General features: G+C 38.7%; 1 protein-coding gene across 1 annotated transcript in view; it reads right to left on the bottom strand.

Annotated features, from left to right (window-relative positions):
* Window positions 1-642: 642 nt before the first annotated feature.
* Window positions 643-19551, bottom strand: part of BARD1 (BRCA1 associated RING domain 1) — a 69319-nt gene continuing 50410 nt past the window's right edge. Inside the window, exons 7-11 of the mRNA XM_088135580.1 lie at window positions 18274-18382; window positions 9234-9369; window positions 7049-7141; window positions 4794-4891; window positions 643-3687 (exon numbers count right to left, since the gene is read on the bottom strand). Of these exons, the coding sequence (XP_087991706.1) occupies window positions 3355-3687; window positions 4794-4891; window positions 7049-7141; window positions 9234-9369; window positions 18274-18382 (769 nt within the window). The 3' untranslated portion in view covers window positions 643-3354. The remainder of the gene's footprint in view (window positions 3688-4793; window positions 4892-7048; window positions 7142-9233; window positions 9370-18273; window positions 18383-19551) is intronic.

The raw sequence follows: 19551 nt of genomic DNA, 5'->3' as shown, positions 1-19551 counted from the left end.
TTGTTACTTTGGTCCCAGCTCTCTGCAGGTCATTCACTAGGTCCCCCCATGTGGTTCTGGGATTTTTGCTCACCGTTCTTGTGATCATTTTGACCCCACAGGGTGAGATCTTGCGTGGAGCCCCAGATCAAGGGAGATTATCAGTGGTCTTGTATGTCTTCCATTTTCTAATTATTGCTCCCACATTTGATTTCTTCACACCAAGCTGCTTGCCTATTGCAGATTCAGTCTTCCCAGCCTGGTGCAGGTCTACAAGTTTGTTTCTGGTGTCCTTCAACAGCTCTTTGGTCTTCGCCATAGTGGAGTTTGGAGTGTGACTGTTTGAAGTTGTGGACAGGTGTCTTTTATACTGATTACAAGGTCAAACAGGTGCCATTACTACAGGTAACGAGTGGAGGACAGAGGAGCCTCTTAAAGAAGTAGTTACAGGTCTGTGAGAGCCAGACATCTTGCTTGTTTGTAGGTGACCAAATACTTATTTTCCACCATGATTTGCAAATAAATTCTTTAAAAGTCAGACAATGTGATTTTCTGGATTTCCCCCCCCCCCCCATTTTGTCTCTCATAGTTGAGGTATACCTATGATGGAAATTACAGGCCTCTCTCATCTTTTTAAGTGGGAGAACCTGCACAATTGGTGGCTGACTAAATACTTTTTTGCCCCACTGTATTATAGTTTCATTTCTCTGTTTCCCATAAAAAGTCCAAAAGGGGCTTCCAATTAGCATTAAAATTATGCCTTTACTCTAATCAAAGATGTCAATTTCACCATCTCAGCTAGTTCCATCAACTTCACCATCCATTCTTCCATTGTAGGTAATATTGAGTCTTTCCACCTCTGAGCATGTAAAAGTTTCGCTGCAGTTATCATATATAAAAATCACATTTTGGAAACTAAACAGAATCAGGTCAGACTTCCTGGAGTGGGTTGGCTATTTCCAGAGCCTCAGCTCCCACCCATGAAGCATGTCAGATAGCCTCTGAACCCCACTAATTTCCTTCTGTTAGTAGACAAAGCAATAAAAGAAATAGTTTTTTTGCCTTTCCCTCCTGTTGATTCAAACCAGGATTGTCCTTTGGGTGAGATAATTTATCTTCATATCTAGATTAGGATTAGTTTTGCCTGTTTACCCAAAAGTCAGAGGAAGATATTTGAGAACTCATTATAAATTTATCTTTTAAAAATCTCATTATTTAATAAATTTGTTCCCATATCTTAATATGAGCGACTATGGATTAAAAAATCAAAATATAAATTGAAATCCTTATCACCAATAAATGTTCAGAATAAACTGGCTGAATGCAAATAATATGCAATGGCTTTAATCTAGCTAAAGTTTTTTGTGACATTGATCTGCAGGATCACACTGTATCACTTCAGATAGTTGGTGAAGGCCTACAGGTTAAAGCCTCTATACACAGAATGTTCCCGCTCATCAATAGCTAGTATAGCAGAAAAACTGAAACAAAAATCCAACCAACAGCCTAGGATAAAACTCTTCACCTGTCATCTAATTCAACAATAATGTTTAAAAAATAATGTATAATGCTTCAAAAACCAAACTACAAGAAAGACATTTTATAATCCTACACTACATAAACCATTGAGACTTTGTTCTGTTCTATACAGAAGTCATGCATGAATATTGCCTTCCTCTTTTATGTTGATTTGGGGCTCAGGAGAGATTTCATGCAAGCCAACACTCAACAGAAGCTCTTCCTCAAACATTTGACAGACATATCTTCCCAAAATTCATCTCCCATGGTAATTGTACAGGCAGAAATGCCCCTCCTCCACTCTAGTCCATCATAGTGCAGACAAACTCTTTACAATTTACATGACGTACAGTATATGAGGGATTTCCTTTATTACAAACTCTGGTTTTTGAAGCCTGAAGCCATTTTGAAGCCATTTTTTAAAAAATCACTACTGAACATATGTATGTTTTCATAACATAGTGTATCACTATAGAATTCAGCACATTCTTCTGGCAGCTGCAAGACAGGAAGAGATTCAAAACCTGTTCTAATATATAATAAGGGATGCCTGCACACTTATGACTTTCTTTATGGAGAAACTGTGCAAAGTTTATTCATGTGGTATATTCAGCTATATGAGGATACATAATTGGAGAGGTACAGTTTTAGAATTCCCAAAGGTGATTTCACAATGCCCCAATACAGTAAAAAAAAATACACAACAGAGATTGAATAAGAATCAGCTTTCCTCCATTGCTTCTGCCTGAGGCAGAAGTTCAGTATTTCTCTACTCCTGTATTTGTGTTTAGAGAATGCTATTGTTTCAAGGCATTGTCCATACTGCCTGGGGCTGGGGGAAAATCCAACATTTGTAAGGCCACAGGTTCTCTACAAATATATTGATTCTTGCACCTTGTAAGATGACATAAATGTCCAGAGAGTGTCAAATAATGTTTCTGATACAATGAACTGTAACCCTCCAATTAAACCAGGGAAAAGCAACCAAATATGGTCTTCAATATGCAGTTGAACTCTAACTTCCATTAGCCTGCCCTTCAATAACATTTGAATGATTGCAAATTAACTTCCTGGCCTAAACCATTTGAGAAAGCTGATCCCTATCTTTTTAAGTTGTGAAACGATTTGATTCAATTCAACCCTGGCCTATAATTGAAAGGACTCTACTGATCGTGAGGACTGGTTATATTGCCTGTGCGCGCTCGCACTTGCTCTCTCTCTCTCACACACACATACAAATGCAGTTTACATGGTAATGCTTCAGAATGTGATTTATTATTTGTGATATAGAAAACACTAAAAGTGAATGAATCTCTCTCAATGGAAACACATATCTCTCAATGGAATCTCTCTCAGTGGAAATCATGATTATAGACCCAAGTAATCCCTTTAAATAAACTTAATGACAATGTTAATTTCACCATATACAAAAAGGGAAAAAACTCTTTAATAATTTTGGCATGCTGAAGGTCATATTAGGATCTTGATAACCAGAATGGTCCTGACTGACCTTTCTGAGGACTTCATAGAAGTTCAGTGTAGAATGAGCATAATTTCAGAATATCCAATAATAATTAATGTGGTTTGCAGAAACACAGACCAAAAAAAAGGGGAACCTCCCTAATATCAACATACAATAAATTTTGGGAATCTGAATCTTCAGTTATTATTTTTTAAAATATACGTTTTAAGATTTGAGGAGTAACTCAATTTTATACATCCTTCCTCTCCACAAATAAGTCTAAGGAGTAAAGAAAAATATCTATTTCTTGTTTCAGCATGTAATTTCAGTATCTTTTAATAAAATTTCAGTAGAATTGAAATCCAAACAATTATGTTATCACAATGCTGGGAAAATCATTTCTGAACAGGTAACAGTCGAAATGACATCACACAGTTGATAAGCCAGCTGGAAGGTACTTCCCAAACTTTTCCTTGACGAACTTTCTGTGGTTTGTAGTTAGAAGAGGCATCATAGATTATATATTGTGTACAGAAACTCTGGTCAGAAGTAATCTCAGCATGATAAGCTACTGTATTGATTGTCTGTGTCACATCATTATCTGATTTAGGCTTCCTCGTGAGAATCTGTCCCCCTCCAACTTTCACCAATTCTTTGAGGTCATCTTTCTTGTGCTCTTTAAATATTCCCAGGAAATAGAAGTAGCAGCCATCAAAAAGTTTCGGCAACTGAAATAAAGAGCAGATTGTTCTTATCTATACAGCTGACAATTCAGAGATGAAGCCATAATTTCTTATTTATTGAACCTCTGCAATCAATTCTTTTGTCATGTCCCAGTCTGAATATTAGTTTAATATTAAGCTAACTAGCTTTTGTTGATCTGTGAGCTATACTGCAACAAATAATACAATTTTTGTATGGCATGTAAAATACCAAATCAAGCAGGAGCAAACTAAGGATTAGAAGCTGTTAAAAGAAAGTGGATGAGGATAGAAAGAAGAGCCCAGAATTGGCAAAAATAGGAAAAAAAGCTCATCAGCAACAAAGAAGGAGCCAAGAGGAGTAGCTCCAAAGGAGGAAAATTGACAGGTAGTCTGTATTCTAAGGGATAAAAAAGGAGTCAACAGTCCTGTGGCTGGAAGAAACAGAAAGGGAGAAAAAGGAACAAGAATGTCTTGTGAAAAAATCTCACATCAGGCCACTAGCAACTTTCAAAGAGTTGTGCTGTAGAAAAGAGGGATAGGAAATAGATTAAACAGACCAAAAAAAAAAAAAGTCACATGGAACTTTGCAATAGAAAAAGCTGTTGGAAACAGGTAGAGAGAATGAAAGGGGCTAAACTTCATATATGGATTAAAAATAATCAGCTAGATCTTTGTATGCATGTGTTGAATCTTAATTAACAAATTATTACAAAGTATAACTAGATGTGGGGAAAAAACAAACTGAAGATTCAGTAGGACAAGTTGACTATATTTCCCATTTTTGCACGCAAACGTACACAGGGGAAGGGACGAGGCTACCAAAACGTTTTGTGAACCAAAAACACCAATGTACTAAAGTTTATGAATCCATTCTACTTCAAAAAAAAGCTGTATATGTTGTTCCAAAACTTACCAAAAAGCACTGACAATATTTAACAGCTTTTATTGACAATAGAAATCCATTTATGGTTAGAAATTACTTTTCTAATTTAATTTATCTGTCTATCATTTCTCAAAACCAAATGCTGGTACGAAGCACTATTCCTCCTTTGTTTGGAGAAAAAGTAAAATGAAAAAAATTCTAAACCATAACACCAAAGTAACTGAAACATCAGTAAATAAGTCCTCACAAGCTGTTCCTTGTTCAAGCGGCCTTGCCGAGGACCACCATCTATTTCATATTTCTCTTCTTGTTCCCAAGCGCCTCTCTTCAAGCTGGCCTCTACCCCTGTAAGTAGGAAAACAAAGTTTAAGAAAAGAAAATGTGGTTGTTTCTTGCAAACCCAGAAGTGATTTGTGGGGGGAGGGGGAGGGAACTGAAGGACTAGAAGACCAGAAGATGGCCAGAAGATGACTGGCTGGAACACGTGCCAGTGTAACAGACAGGCTCAAGACCAGATGAGATTTAAATAATCAAAGTAGTCATCTGGGATACTTGTCATAAATCTAAAAAGAATATATTACAGAGAAGCACAGAATGCTGTTGGCAGAAGATGCTATACTGAAAGGAATGCTACATGTGAGATATGGCAAAAGCACCAGACCACATGAATCAATTTTTCTACTCTTGAAGTACATTTTTTGAATTAGGTTTCTGCAAACAACCCTTATCAAACATTTTCTGACATGCTCAATAAAAATAACAGCTTATGAGGTAATAAACACTTTTTAAGGTCTTAGATTCATAAAATCCTAGGGTTGGAAGAGGCCCTTAAGGGCCATTGGGTCTAATCCTGCTCAGTGCAGGATCCACTACACCTTTGACAGATGGTCTTCCAGGTTCTGTCTGAAGACCTCTAGCAAAAGAGAACCCACCACTTCATATAGCCACCTCTTCCACTGACTGATAGCTCATACAGTCAAGAGGTTCCTCCTGCTATCTAGTCTGAACTTCCTTTCTTGTAATTTTAGCCCAATGGTTCTGGTCTTACCCTCTGGGGCAATAGAGAGTAAGTATAGTCCCTCTTCGGGGTACAACCTCCAGATACTTAAAGTGATATTTAAATATCATAATTTAAATGATATTTCATCTCAGTTTTCTTTTCTGTAGGCTAAACATACCCAGTTTCTTTAACCATTCCTCATAAGGCTCGCTTTCCAGATTCTTCACCATCTTGGTAGCTGTTCTCTGAATTCACTCCATTTTGTCAACTGTCCTTTTTGAACCTGGTGCCTAGGACAGAGTACTCCAAATGGGGTCTGACCAGGACACAGTAGAGTGGGACAATTACTTTCCATGATCTGGACTCTATGCTCTTGTTAATGTACCTGAAGATAGTGTTTAACAGCTGCATCACATTGCTGGGTCATGTTTAATGTAGTTGACAAGGACACCAGCTGTCTTTCACATGTACTACTGCCAAGCCATGTCTCCCTCATCCTGTACTTGTATCTCTTATATTTTTCCTATACAGATACAAAACTTGAAATTTCTCAATTAAATTGCGGCTCACAACAATCAAAGAAATTACAATAAAATCAATAAAAGATAAACTCTCACTCTCCCTCACCAAAGGCCTGGATGAAGAGCCAGGTCTTTACAGCTCTTCTAAACAACAGAGTTGGGGAATCTAATCTTTATAACAATACTCTAAAATAGATTTGTGTTATCCTATTATGAATAGGAATTTTACCAGAGAAGTATGAGAATGTTTCCAAAATGACCTGGTGCATTAGGATATCATTGCTGGTTTCAAAAGATTAATTCTCTCTTTCCAAAGGCTAGTGTTTGTGATGGAAGACATGAGTCGGGAGGATTTTGAAATGGAGTTTCAAGGTTACAGGGACGGGGAACAGACATTCCAAGGAAAGTAACTCCTCAGCCCCCAGATGGACTGTGTGAAAGTCAAGAGGAGGAGACCGCCCCCCCCCAAGGGCATGATGGTTATAGTTGCTATCGCTGCGGGATGAGAGTTAGTCTGGTGAGATTCTGTCTATTAGATGTAGGCTAATAAAGAAGCTAAGCTGAATTCTGGACTGTTTTGTGGTGATTCTTGGGCTGAACCTGACAGTATTTACTCTTTCAAATTGCACACCCATTTTATTTTCACAATACTGTTAACCTACCCTGGCAAAATCAAAGCAGGTTATGATCCTTGTTTATTGCTATCTTGTAAGCAGTTTTTGATAATCAATTACAATCAATGCATACATGTTTTGTACTGATCTTAAAACAAACATGTGAGTACACATTGTCTTGCCTTGAACTTGGAATAACTATTCTAAGCTTGGAATTGTTCAGGTTCAGAACATTTTGCACAACTTTAGAATTATTGCTTCTGAGAAGTGTGTGAAAAAACAGGATCTGTGCTACATTCCTGTTATCTTTGTGCCTTCATCTCAAACATACGTTTTCTTAAGTACCAAAATAATTTTAATTACTTACACATAAATGTCAAGATCCAACTTCCAGTTAAAACTGCCAGCATGCACTTCATAGTAGTTCGCACAGGATATACAGGAACAACAACGTGTGTCACTACAATGAAAGAGAGTTTGCTAAAATGTATAAACTGCAGGATGAATTCTTCCCTATGTAAAGGAACCACAACTGATCCTTCACACCCGAAGGATAATTCAATTTTACAGCCACTAGCCTACAACACAAGCAGAATAGGTCCCACGAAAGGGAGAGAAGTGAACAGATAAATATACAGACCCATTGCCATTATTTTCAAGTTTTCAACCTCTGAGAAATGGTTACCAGAACTTCTTCAGTTGCTGCTGTATATAAACCCTAATGATATGAGGAGGAAAGTAATGATGTGTATCTTTTTAGGTGTCCTTCTTGCTAGTATGTTACAATTATCATTATATTCCTAATCTACTCAATAATCCAATAGCTAAAATGTTACTTTAAAAAGTTCTAAAATATTAGAAACTAGTGTGCTTAAATTACAGAGAAGTAGAATTAAATTGGACATAAGGAAAAACTTCTTAATAGTAAGAGCTATTCAATATAACAAGAACTGCCTCAGGAGATGATGGACTCTCATTTGCTGGAGTTGTTTACACAGAGGCTGAATGGTCTTCTATCAGGGAAATCCACTATTATAGCAATTCTATACTCAAAAGGGTAAGACTAGATAGATTCCATTTGATAGGCCACCCAGATAAGAGAGAATACATTCATGAGATTCTCTGGCTTCAAGGAATTCAAGGCTCTAAAAATCAGCACAAAAACCTTGAACTGAACTGAAAATGAGAATGGAAGCCAGTAGAAATACAAATCATTGTCCTAATATCACATTACGCACTCCAGTTAGAAAATGTTTAGTTGTTTTGGACTGATTGAAACTTCCAAACTAACTTAGCCCCACATACAAAGCTGTGACAGTGACAGATTCAAGAGTACACCAAACTCCTTTTTCAAAAGGAATTATATTCTTTGTGAAAGAAGGCCCCAGCCGGCATGCAATAGAAGGCCTTGGACGGTACATGAAAGGAGGCCCTGGACAGTACATGAAAGGAGGCCAACATGAAAGAAGGCCCCGGCTGTGCTGGTGCAAAGTAAGGTAGTGTGAAAGAAGGCCCCAGCTGGTAGTGGCATGTGGTGCAGCAGGCGTGCTGGCGGGCAGGGGCAGGTGGCCAAATGGGCAAAGTTGGGGGGGAGATAGGTGGGGGGTGAATTGAAGTGAAGGCAGTCCCTTACCTTCTTCCAAGAATGACTTGAATCTGGGTGGGTCCTCACCTAACAACCACGTGGGATTTGCTCAATGATAGCAACTAGGACTGCTGGAACTGCTGTCGCTAAGCAGGACAGTCACTTGATTTTTGCTTAATGACCGTGTCACTTAGTGATAGATTTGCCGGTCCCAATTACGGTCATTAAGTGAGGAGTACCTGTAAATCTCAATTAAAGATCTCTTTGAACAACTCACAAACTATATTAGAAGTTGTGGTCTCCCTGTTTCTTGTTCAACTGTCTTTGGAAAACAAGTCAAAATGATTGCTACACAAAGAATTTTGTATATAGAAGCTCAGAGAGCTATAGCTACCCTCAGTAAGGCCAGCACACTGAAATGGATGAGCTGCTATAAACACACCTTCCAAACTGCAAAATTTTTAAATAAAGAAATGCCCAAGCATCTTAGGGGGGTATTTATTCAAGCAAGATTTGAGCAGCTGGACACAATGGTTAAATATGGAAGGTTTAACCAAGTTCCTTATGACAAATGTACATGTATTTGTGGAACTCCAGAGATAGAGGACATAGCTCATACATTATTTGAATGCCAACTGTATAAGAGAGAGAGAGAGATCAATATCTTGGATTACACATTAGATGAACAGCCTATTGGGATCCATACATTAAAACAACATTTCATGTGAGTCCAGAATCCAAATATTACATATAACGTGGCCCTTTATCTAAATTGAACAGTACAGTACAGCACCCCCTAAACTGTAGGGGTGATACAGAAATATGGTATGTATTTCCTTCTAGTTTTGCTTTTTACTGTATCTTGTTACACATGGTCTTATTATTATTGTTCTGTATCTTGTATTCTGCTATGGCCTTATGGCTAAACAATAAAATATTATTATATTAAATAAAGATGATAACTTACCGGAGCTGTTAAATTCTGTACATACTCTAGCCTTCAAAAATGTAGCCAATTTGCTTAACAGTAGTTGTTGACCTGGATCCAGACCACTCCCAAGGAGAACAATAGGCCCTTTTTTACAGTAATTTAGGTTTATGGACTAAAGACAAAAGAGAAGCATTACATTTCAAACAGTCTATATTTCTTTCTCCTTTATTAAAAAATAACCAAACTTTACTCAACATTTCTATTACATAAGAAAGAACTATTTCAAAATGAGCATAATTTGTGGTATAATTTCAGGACATAGATAAAAATAGGTGAAATGTATTTAATAAAATAGCATTAATAGGGCCAAAAGGACTTTATGATTATCAAAGATAGATAGATAGATAGATAGATAGATAGATAGATAGATAGATAGATAGATAGATAGATAGATTCAATTTGTATAGCTGCCCATCTCAAACCAATGACTCTGGGTGGCGAACAACCATAAAAACAATTAAACAATTAAAACACAATACAATTAAATACAAATAGCAGCCAAGAGATATTATAATATGTTGGTGTCAACATAACCAGGAAACAGGGCCCTTCACACACTTGAGACCCTGTGCCCAGGCACAAAGCCAGGTGTTCAAGGCCTTCTGAAAGGCCAGCAGGGTCAGAGCTATCCTAATCTCAGGAGGGAGGATGTTCCAGAGGGCAGACGCTACAGCAGAAAAGGCACATCTCCTAATCCCTGCCAGCTGACATTCCTTGGCTGATGGGACCTGGAGCATGCCCACCTTGCTGGACCGAATTGGACAGGTAGAAACAACTGGGAGAAGACAGTCCCTCAGGTAACCCAGTCTCAAGCCATGAAGGGCTTTAAAGGTGACAACCAGCACCTTGAATTGAACCAAAAAAACACATTGGCAACAAAGGCTGCCCCTGAAGCAGTGGTGTTACATGTGCTGAATAGCCAACAGGGTTTACAACCCAGGCAGTGGCATTCAGTACTAGCTGAAGCTTCCGAATGCTCTTCAAGGGCAGCCCCATGTAGAGCACATTGAAGTAGTCCAGACTGGAGGTCATGAGTGACCATGAGCAGAGCCTCCTGATCCAGGAATGAGTGCAATTGGCACACAACCTGAAGGTGTGCAAAGGCCCTCTTAGCCATGGCTACCACCTGCTCTTCCAGCAGGAGCTGTGAGTCTAAGAGGATCCCCAGATTGCACACTAGGTCCATCTGAGGCACTGCCTCCAATCCAGGACAAGAGGTGGAAAAACCTTAGTACTGGAAGGCCTGAGTACCCAAAGTCACTCAGTCTTGCTTGGGTTCAGCCAAAGCCCATTTGTGCCCCATCCAGGCCCCACAGCCTCCAGGCACTGAGACAGGACATCCACAGCATCACTCAGGCAGTCCAGGGTGGAGATATATAATTTCTATTAAGGATTTTAACAATAATAAAAGATAATACAAACTGAAATGAGAGAGAGAGAAAAAATAGGAAAAAAGGAAATAAAAACTGCAAAGGAAAAAGGAAAAGAGAGGGAAAAGAAAAAAAGAAGAAAAAGCAATATTTAAAGAAGTGACTTCCAATCTTCATCACAAATACAAATTTAATATTTCTCCACCTCCTAAAAAGTTACATACATGGATCACTTCTTCCCATAACCCATTCACAAATTCATGAAACATTAATGTTTCTATCTGGATGATGGCAAAAAGTCTGTAAAGGGTTCCCAAAATTTTATAAAAGTACGTCTTATTTTAAACCTGATCAACAAATTGACTTCGTATTCCTTCCTTATGCTTCTAACAATCTTAATCCTTAATTCATTCAGATGCTGTTGTAGGATTTGATCTCCCTTCAATTTTTCTTTCTCCCATCTCAAAGGTTTCTTCAAGTTTTTAACAACCCTCATTTGTAAATCTAGTAAAAAGTCAATATCCAGGTCATTCTCTTGGCTTATCATTTGTATTTCCATTTTGACTGTCATCTCTGTTTTATAATCCAGAATTTATTTATTTTCAGTATTTCTGCATCAGGTAATATTTGTTTATCCCCTTCATCCTGTTGGTCTTCCAAAATATTCTCTTTCACATCTTTCATTTCTTCTTTAAAATCTTTTGTAAATAATACATCGATATAAGTAAACATTGTTGCTGACATTGTAGCTACTAGTTTCAAAAATCCCCTGAAATGTCTCAAATGTCATGGCATTGTCTGTCATTTTGTAGGTTCCACGAAAGATGGGCTTTTCTCTCTTTTCCCCTCCCCTTCCTTCTTTCTCCTGCTTGAAGTCTTTAGTCTCCTCTAGTGCTTCATTTCTAAAATTGCAAAATTTCAAATATCTATTGTTTATTTTCTAATAGACTAAACAATTTAAGTTTCCATGAAGGTATTGTTTTATTTAATTATTTCCCAAATCTTTTAGCAAAAGTCCTAATATTCCAAAGTTGTCTAGTCCCTTAATTCATTTGTAACTTTCTTAGATTGAGTCCTTATTAAGCTTTTTGCTGTTTACTTCAATTTCTTTAAATTATTTAGGCTGTTGTCTTTTGTACAGGAACAAAGGTTAATTCACCCATTCAACGGGTTTTTCAAACTCGTTGCTTTGAAGATCTCTTTCAAGTTTAAAGTAATTACATTTCAAAGGTGTTTAGAAAGTGAGGCTTAACAAACCTAGTGTCCCTAAAAGGCTCCACTGTGGTTGAAAACTTGATAGCTTCCCTCATCTGGCACTCAATGGGAAACAGCTATCCTGTCTCATGAGGAACTGCTGTCTGGAGCACAAGTGGCCAATCTCTCACCCTCTCCTTTATCTGGAGAGGTTCTGTTGTCTGTCGGTCCTGGCCTCAGCATTATCTCCACTCCTTGTCCTAGACAGAGATGTCTAGTTCACCATTTCCTCACTTAGAAGTCATGCTTTAGACTATCAAAGCCATTTCTTGTTACTTAAGACATCTCCCACAGCTGGATAGAGAAAACTTTTCATGGAACTCTGAAAAACCGATTATCCCTACAGCAATTCAATTGGTCCCAAAAGCATGGCCAATTAGGGTACAGCTTTCTTGTAACTTCAAAAAACAAAACAAAACACCTTCATACAGTTGAAATGTTGCATTTTTCTTTTTTGTTTTAGCTCTATATGTGTAAATGTAATTTTTGTACATAAGACAGTCTGACCTTATGTATTCTAACTGTGAAGCCCTTGAGGTAGATCAGCTCAACTTTAATATGGAATTCAAAGAGTCAAGATGGAACGGGTTGAGTGTTATTAATACTGGTCATACTGAATATAAATGATCTATTTTTGTCTTGCAAGAACTAAGTTCCCTACATAGCCTCCTGCCACTTTCTACAATCAACTCCAATCTGTGGTTATAGAGGGTAAATGCTTGCCATTGGGAGTTTCTTCTGCAGAGACACAAACACCAGGAGATTTAGAATATGGAAAATCATGGTACTAAATCTTGGGGGTGATTTTATGTATCCTTGCATTATTGTTTTACAGTTGTACAATTGACTGGAAATTATTTGATATGAAATTGCATACTGTTGCTGCAGGGATTACATTATATTACTGCAGCATTTCCTAATTGATGGTCCGTGAAGCAGCAATGGCCTGTGAGGGTTTTGTAGGTAGTTTGAGGAGAAAATAATAAAATATAACTACTCTGTCTACTACTTACGTATTATATTAAGGATTATACTATTCATAATGTAACTTGTTTCACACTGTTGTGTAAATATCTTTTATTATCTGGATGTACACAGTGGCATATTTGCACGATAGCAATTCGAACTCACATCCTTTGCAGACTTGGTGGTCTGCATGGGAGACCATGTTTGTACCTCCCCATTGGAAACAAAGTATAATATACCTAATCTTCAAAAAAGGGCAATAGGCCAATTATTGTCCTATTAGTTTGCTAAATATCTCTTCTAAGTTGTATGCCAAACATCTTCTGAATAAATTAGAAGATTGGGAGGAAGAAACACAATTCTTCCATCCAAAACAGGTAGAGTTTCAAAAAGGACAATACATAGTAGATCACCGTGTCACTTTGAACACTCTTATTCAAAAATACAAGAATGGACATTCAAAACAACTCTATGTCATATTTATAAATCTTATCTCTGCCTTTAATTGACAGGTCTCAACTATGGGAGGAACTAGCAAGGACAGACATCAATAGGTGCCTTCTCAAATTAATAATTGAATTACATACTGTCATTACAGCTAGAGTAAGAATGGGCCCACAAGGGTCCTTGTCAGACCCTATTTAATTGGAGCAAGGAGTCAAACAAGGCTGTTTACTTGCTCCTTTCTCATTTAACTTTTCTATTATGACATTGTAGTGGCCATGAAGTCACAAAGTCCTCCCCCCCCCAACTTAATGGACAAAATTTCAGTGTTAATGTATGCCCACAACATTGCTCTTATTGCCTGTATCAAGACTGACCTTAGAAGATAATGGGTCAGACTAGGTGATTATTGTGAAAAAGTGAGGATAAATTATAGTAAAACAAACTAGTGGTCTTTGGCAGAAGTAATACTAAATACAGATGGACAATTAATGCCCAACAAATACAGTAATGCCCTTCCTTTAAAGACCTAGGCAACACTTTTTATAAGTCCCTTATATGGAAAACACATTTATCTACTCTCTTAGCAATTGCCCAGCGTAAACTGGGCACTATTCTGAAGTTTTTCTATTCCAAATGAGGGCAGCTAGTAGCCCCTGCACTTTGAATATTCCAGGGCAAGGTGATTGCCCAGATGCTGTTTGGGGCTGAGATCTGGTTGTGGGATGAGAAAGTTATTGCCCAATTGGAAGTAGTCCAAAACAACTTCATAAGGAAGATTTGGACTTCCTCCAGGGCACCCCCACATTTAAGGACTTCCATCACTATTAGAATAGATGTTGCATGCCAATAAAGATGCCACTACAGTACAGTCACCCAAATTTTAATCTTGGTAACATCACTATAAAAAACATAGAAGCCTCTCCCAGTACCTGGTTAATACAACCAGTGCTTCACTAAGAAGAGCTTTAACATCCCTTTGCCTGCAGACCATGCCCTGCGCATATCTCAAAGGGAGGTTTTGTAAGCTCCCTATTGAACATCTCTGTCCTTGTGGTGTTGGTCAAGTGGAGGATATTATTCATTATGTCCTCCACAGCCCCATGTATAATGCAATCAGGGCCAAATTATTGCTGGTAGGTAAACTCAAGGGTTCAGGTCTTGAACAAATGAACTAACTTCTTGCAGTTGTGTTTCCAACTGTTAGTAGTCAGGTTGCTACTTTTACTCTGTTGTCATTTAAACTTAGAAAAATATTTAAGCTCTTAGTTGTAACTCTGGCCTTATCTTGCTTTAACTTTCTTTATCTCTTTTTTATTACTTCATTTTATATTCTTATTATTCTATTATTATTTTATTGTATTTTTTGCTCTGTTATATTGTTATGACCTATGTTTACAACAATATGTTTACTTACTTGCACAGGAAATCAAAAATTAATTAGTTTCTTTTAGCAGGCAGTAGTTCTCTATGGTTTAATGATTACATAGTGGTCACTTACAGTGGGGCAAAAAAGTATTTAGTCAGCCACCAATTGTGCAAGTTCTCCCACTTAAAAAGATGAGAGAGGCCTGTAATTTTCATCATAGGTATACCTCAACTATGAGAGACAAAATGGGGAAAAAATCCAGAAAATCACATTGTCTGATTTTTAAAGAATTTATTTGCAAATCATGGTGGAAAATAAGTATTTGGTCAATATCAAAAGTTCATCTCAATACTTTGTTATATATCCTTTGTTGGCAATGACAGAGGTCAAACGTTTTCTGTAAGTCTTCACAAGGTTTTCACACACTGTTGCTGGTATTTTGGCCCATTCCTCCATGCAGATCTCCTCTAGAGCAGGGATGTTTTTAGGCTGTCGCTTGGCAACACGGACTTTCAACTCCCTCCAAAGGTTTTCCATGGGGTTGAGATCTGGAGACTGGCTAGGCCACTCCAGGACCTTGAAATGCTTCTTACGAAGCCACTCCTTCGTTGCCCGGGCGGTGTGTTTGGGATCATTGTCATGCTGAAAGACCCAGCCACATTTCATCTTCAATGCCCTTGCTGATGGAAGGAGGTGTTCACTCAAAATCTCACGATACATGGCCCCATTCATTCTTTCCTTTACACGGATCAGTCATCCTGGTCCCTTTGCAGAAAAACAGCCCCAAAGCATGATGTTTCCACCCCCATGCTTCACAGTAGGTATGGTGTTCTTTGGATGCAACTCAGCATTCTCTCTCCTCCAAACACAACGAGTTGAGTTTAGACCAAAACGTTCTACTTTGGTTTCATCTGACCATATGACATTCTCCCAATCCTCTTCTGGATCATCCAAATGCTCTCTAGCAAACTTCAGATGGGCCCAGACATGTACTGGCTTAAGCAGGGGGACACGCCTGGCACTGCAGGATTTGAGTCCCTGGCAGCGTAGTGTGTTACTGATGGTAGCCTTTGTTACTTTGGTCCCAGCTCTCTGCAGGTCATTCACTAGGTCCCCCTGTGTGGTTCTGGGATTTTTGCTCACCCTTCTTGTGATCATTTTGACCCCACAGGGTGAGATCTTGCATGAAGCCCCAGATCAAGGGAGATTATCAGTGGTCTTGTATGTCTTCCATTTTCTAATTATTGCTCCCACAGTTGATTTCTGCACACTGTTGCAATAGGCAACTGCTTGCCTATTGCAGATTCAGTCTTCCCAGCCTGGTGCAGGTCTACAAGTTTGTTTCTGGTGTCCTTCAACAGCTCTTTGGTCTTGGCCATAGTGGAGTTTGGAGTGTGACTGTTTGAGGTTGTGGACAGGTGTCTTTTATACTGATAACAAGGTCAAACAGGTGCCATTACTACAGGTAACAAGTGGAGGACAGAGGAGCCTCTTAAAGAAGTAGTTACAGATCTGTGAGAGCCAGACATCTTGCTTGTTTGTAGGTGACCAAATACTTATTTTCCAGCATGATTTGCAAATAAATTCTTTAACAATCAGACAATGTGATTTTCTGGATTTCCCCCCCCATTTTGTCTCTCATAGTTGAGGTATACCTATGATGAAAATTACAGGCCTCTCTCATCTTTTTAAGTGGGAGAACTTGCACAATTGGTGGCTGACTAAATACTTTTTTGCCCCACTGTAAATGAAGAGCTATACGCCAGCAGCAAAGAGGCCCAGCCTCCTCAGGATGAGGAGGAAAGGGAAGCAGAAATAGAACCAGCCATCCTTCAGGAAGAAGTGTGGGCAATGAGCCAACTGCCAAACAACAAAGCCCCAGGTGCTGATACCATCCCTGCAGAATTGCTGTGGCCTGTACCACCCACAACCATCACAGCCTTGTGCCAGAAAGTTTTAGAAACAGACACATGGCCACAGGATTGGAAACTATCAGTGTTCATTCAATTGCCAAAAAAGGATGACTCCAAGGACTACTCCAATTACTACACAATTGCCCTCATCCCTCACGCTAGCAAGATTCTCCCTAAGATCATACAACAACGTCTGGCACTGACCATGAAAAGGGAATTATCAGATGTTCAAGCTGGATTCAGATGGGGTCATGGCACTCATGACCATATTGCAAATCTACACTGGATCATGGAAAAATCTCAAGAATATCAAAATAACATCTACATTTGCTTTATTAACTACAAGAAAGCCTTTGATTATGTCAACCATGACAAACTGTGGAGAGTCCTAGAAGACCTGGAGGTGCCAACAGATCTGGTCAAGTTGATGCAGATGCTGTACACAAATCAGGAAGCCACTGTGCGAACATCATATGGAGACACTGATTGGTTCAAGATAGAGAAAGGAGTGTGCCAAGGTTGCATTCTTTCACCTTTCTTATTCATCCTGTATGCCAAAGTGATCACAAGGAAGCTGGAACTTTAAGAATCAACAATCGGAGTAAAGGTTGGAGGAAGAAACATCAACAATCTCTGATATGCTGACGATACAACTCTCCTCTCAGAAACCAAAGAAGGCCTGATACATCTAATCAAAAGGATTGAAAAAAGAAAGTGGGAAATTCGGCCTCTTCTTGAACATCAAAAAGACTAAGCTCATGACTACTGCAAGGAACGGAAATATCAAAATAGCAAGTGACGGTGAAGAGATTGAATGCATGCAAAAATTCACTTTTCTAGGATTGCAGATCGATCAAAGCAGTGAATGCAGTCCAGAAATAAAGTGTCAAATCGTAGTAGGTCGCACAGCAATTATGAGCATCAATCAAATATGGAAAAGCAAGGGCCTCAGCCTGGCAACTAAATGCAGATTAGTCCACATTGTCATATTTCCCATAGCTACCTACAGTTGCAAAAGTTGGACCATAAAAAAACTAGACAGGAGGAAAATTGACTTGTTTGAGCTGTAGTGTTGGAGAAGGCTCCTGTGCATTCCTTGGACAGCAAAGGTGACAAACAAGCAAGTTTTAAAACCAGACATATCACTGGAAGACAAAATCACAAAATTCCACCTTACTTATTTCGGCCATGTCATGGGATCAAACTAATTGAAAAAGGCAGTTATGCTTGGAATGGTCAGCGGTAACAGGAAACAAGGCTACCAAAAAACACGGTGGCTAGACATCATCAAAGCTGACACCACCCAGAGCATAAAACAACTGAAAGAAACCGTATAAGATCGGAAAATGCAGAGAGATCTGGTCCATAGAATTGTTCAGAACCGCATAAAACAACTGAAAGAAGCCGTATAAGATCGGAAAATGCAGAGAGAGCTGGTCCATAGAATTGTCCAGAACCAGACATGACTGAACAGATCATATAAGGTTGAGAACCATCATATAAGGTTGAGAACCTCTGTTTTATATCTTCTTTCTTATCACATTATAATTTCTTATTTCCTATGACTTAGGTACTTTGATAAAATAGTGAGAAGTATTAGAAATAACATTGTCAAAATTTGTACATTGCCCTTACTTAACAAAGCTAGTTTTACATAATTCCAAACTGTAGTTAGTAAAAGAAAAGAAAAGAATACGTACTTCTACATACTGAATAACTGAAGTTGAATCATTCTTTACTGGTAGCGTTAGAAGTGATTTCATTTCTTCTGTTTCAGCATAATCCACAGGTTTGTGACCAAATATATTACTAGTGAAAGAAGGACAGGTGGATTTTAAATAAACAACGGATGAAACTAGATTACTAATCACCTGATTATAATTGCACTGTAGGATTTTTATCTTCTTCACAAGGTATTTCCAGGAAAAACTGCATAAAAAACAATTAAACCACTAATATTTATGACAGATGGATAAAGAACTGGAAAACAAATATACAGTGGGGCAAAAAAGTATTTAGTCAGCCACCAATTGTGCAAGTTCTCCCACTTAAAAAGATGAGAGAGGCCTGTAATTTTCATCATAGGTATACCTCAACTATGAGAGACAAAATGGGGGAAAAAATCCAGAAAATCACATTGTCTGATTGTTAAAGAATTTATTTGCAAATCATGCTGGAAAATTTGGTCACCTACAAACAAGCAAGATGTCTGGCTCTCACAGACCTGTAACTACTTCTTTAAGAGGCTCCTCTGTCTTCCACTTGTTACCTGTAGTAATGGCACCTGTTTGACCTTGTAATCAGTATAAAAGACACCTGTCCACAACCTCAAACAGTCACACTCCAAACTCCACTATGGCCAAGACCAAAGAGCTGTTGAAGGACACCAGAAACAAACTTGTAGACCTGCACCAGGCTGGGAAGACTGAATCTGCAATAGGCAAGCAGTTGCCTATTGCAATAGTGTGCAGAAATCAACTGTGGGAGCAATAATTAGAAAATGGAAGACATATAAGACCACTGATAATCTCCCTTGATCTGGGGCTCCACACAAGATCTCACCCCGTGGGGTCAAAATGATCACAAGAACGGTGAGCAAAAATCCCAGAACCACACGGGGGGACCTAGTGAATGACCTGCAGAGAGCTGGGACCAAAGTAACAAAGGCTACCATCAGTAACACACTATGCCGCCAGGGACTCAAATCCTGCAGTGCCAGGCGTGTCCCCCTGCTTAAGCCAGTACATGTCTAGGCCCGTCTGAAGTTTGCTAGAGAGCATTTGGATGATCCAGAAGAGAATTGGGAGAATGTCATATGGTCAGATGAAACCAAAGTAGAACGTTTTGGTCTACACTCAACTTGTTGTGTTTGGAGGAGAGAGAATGCTGAGTTGCATCCAAAGAACACCATACCTACTGTGAAGCATGGGGGTGGAAACATCATGCTTTGGGCCTGTTTTTCTGCAAAGGGACTAGGA

Source organism: Python bivittatus, unplaced genomic scaffold (assembly GCF_059951505.1).
Source record: "Python bivittatus isolate LINGU-HERP-01145 unplaced genomic scaffold, Pbiv_v1 ctg000200_np1212, whole genome shotgun sequence".
In the NCBI taxonomy this organism is placed as follows: Eukaryota; Metazoa; Chordata; class Lepidosauria; order Squamata; family Pythonidae; genus Python; species Python bivittatus.
Note: the sequence above shows the minus strand (reverse complement) of the source record. Positions and strands in the feature narration are given on the sequence as shown.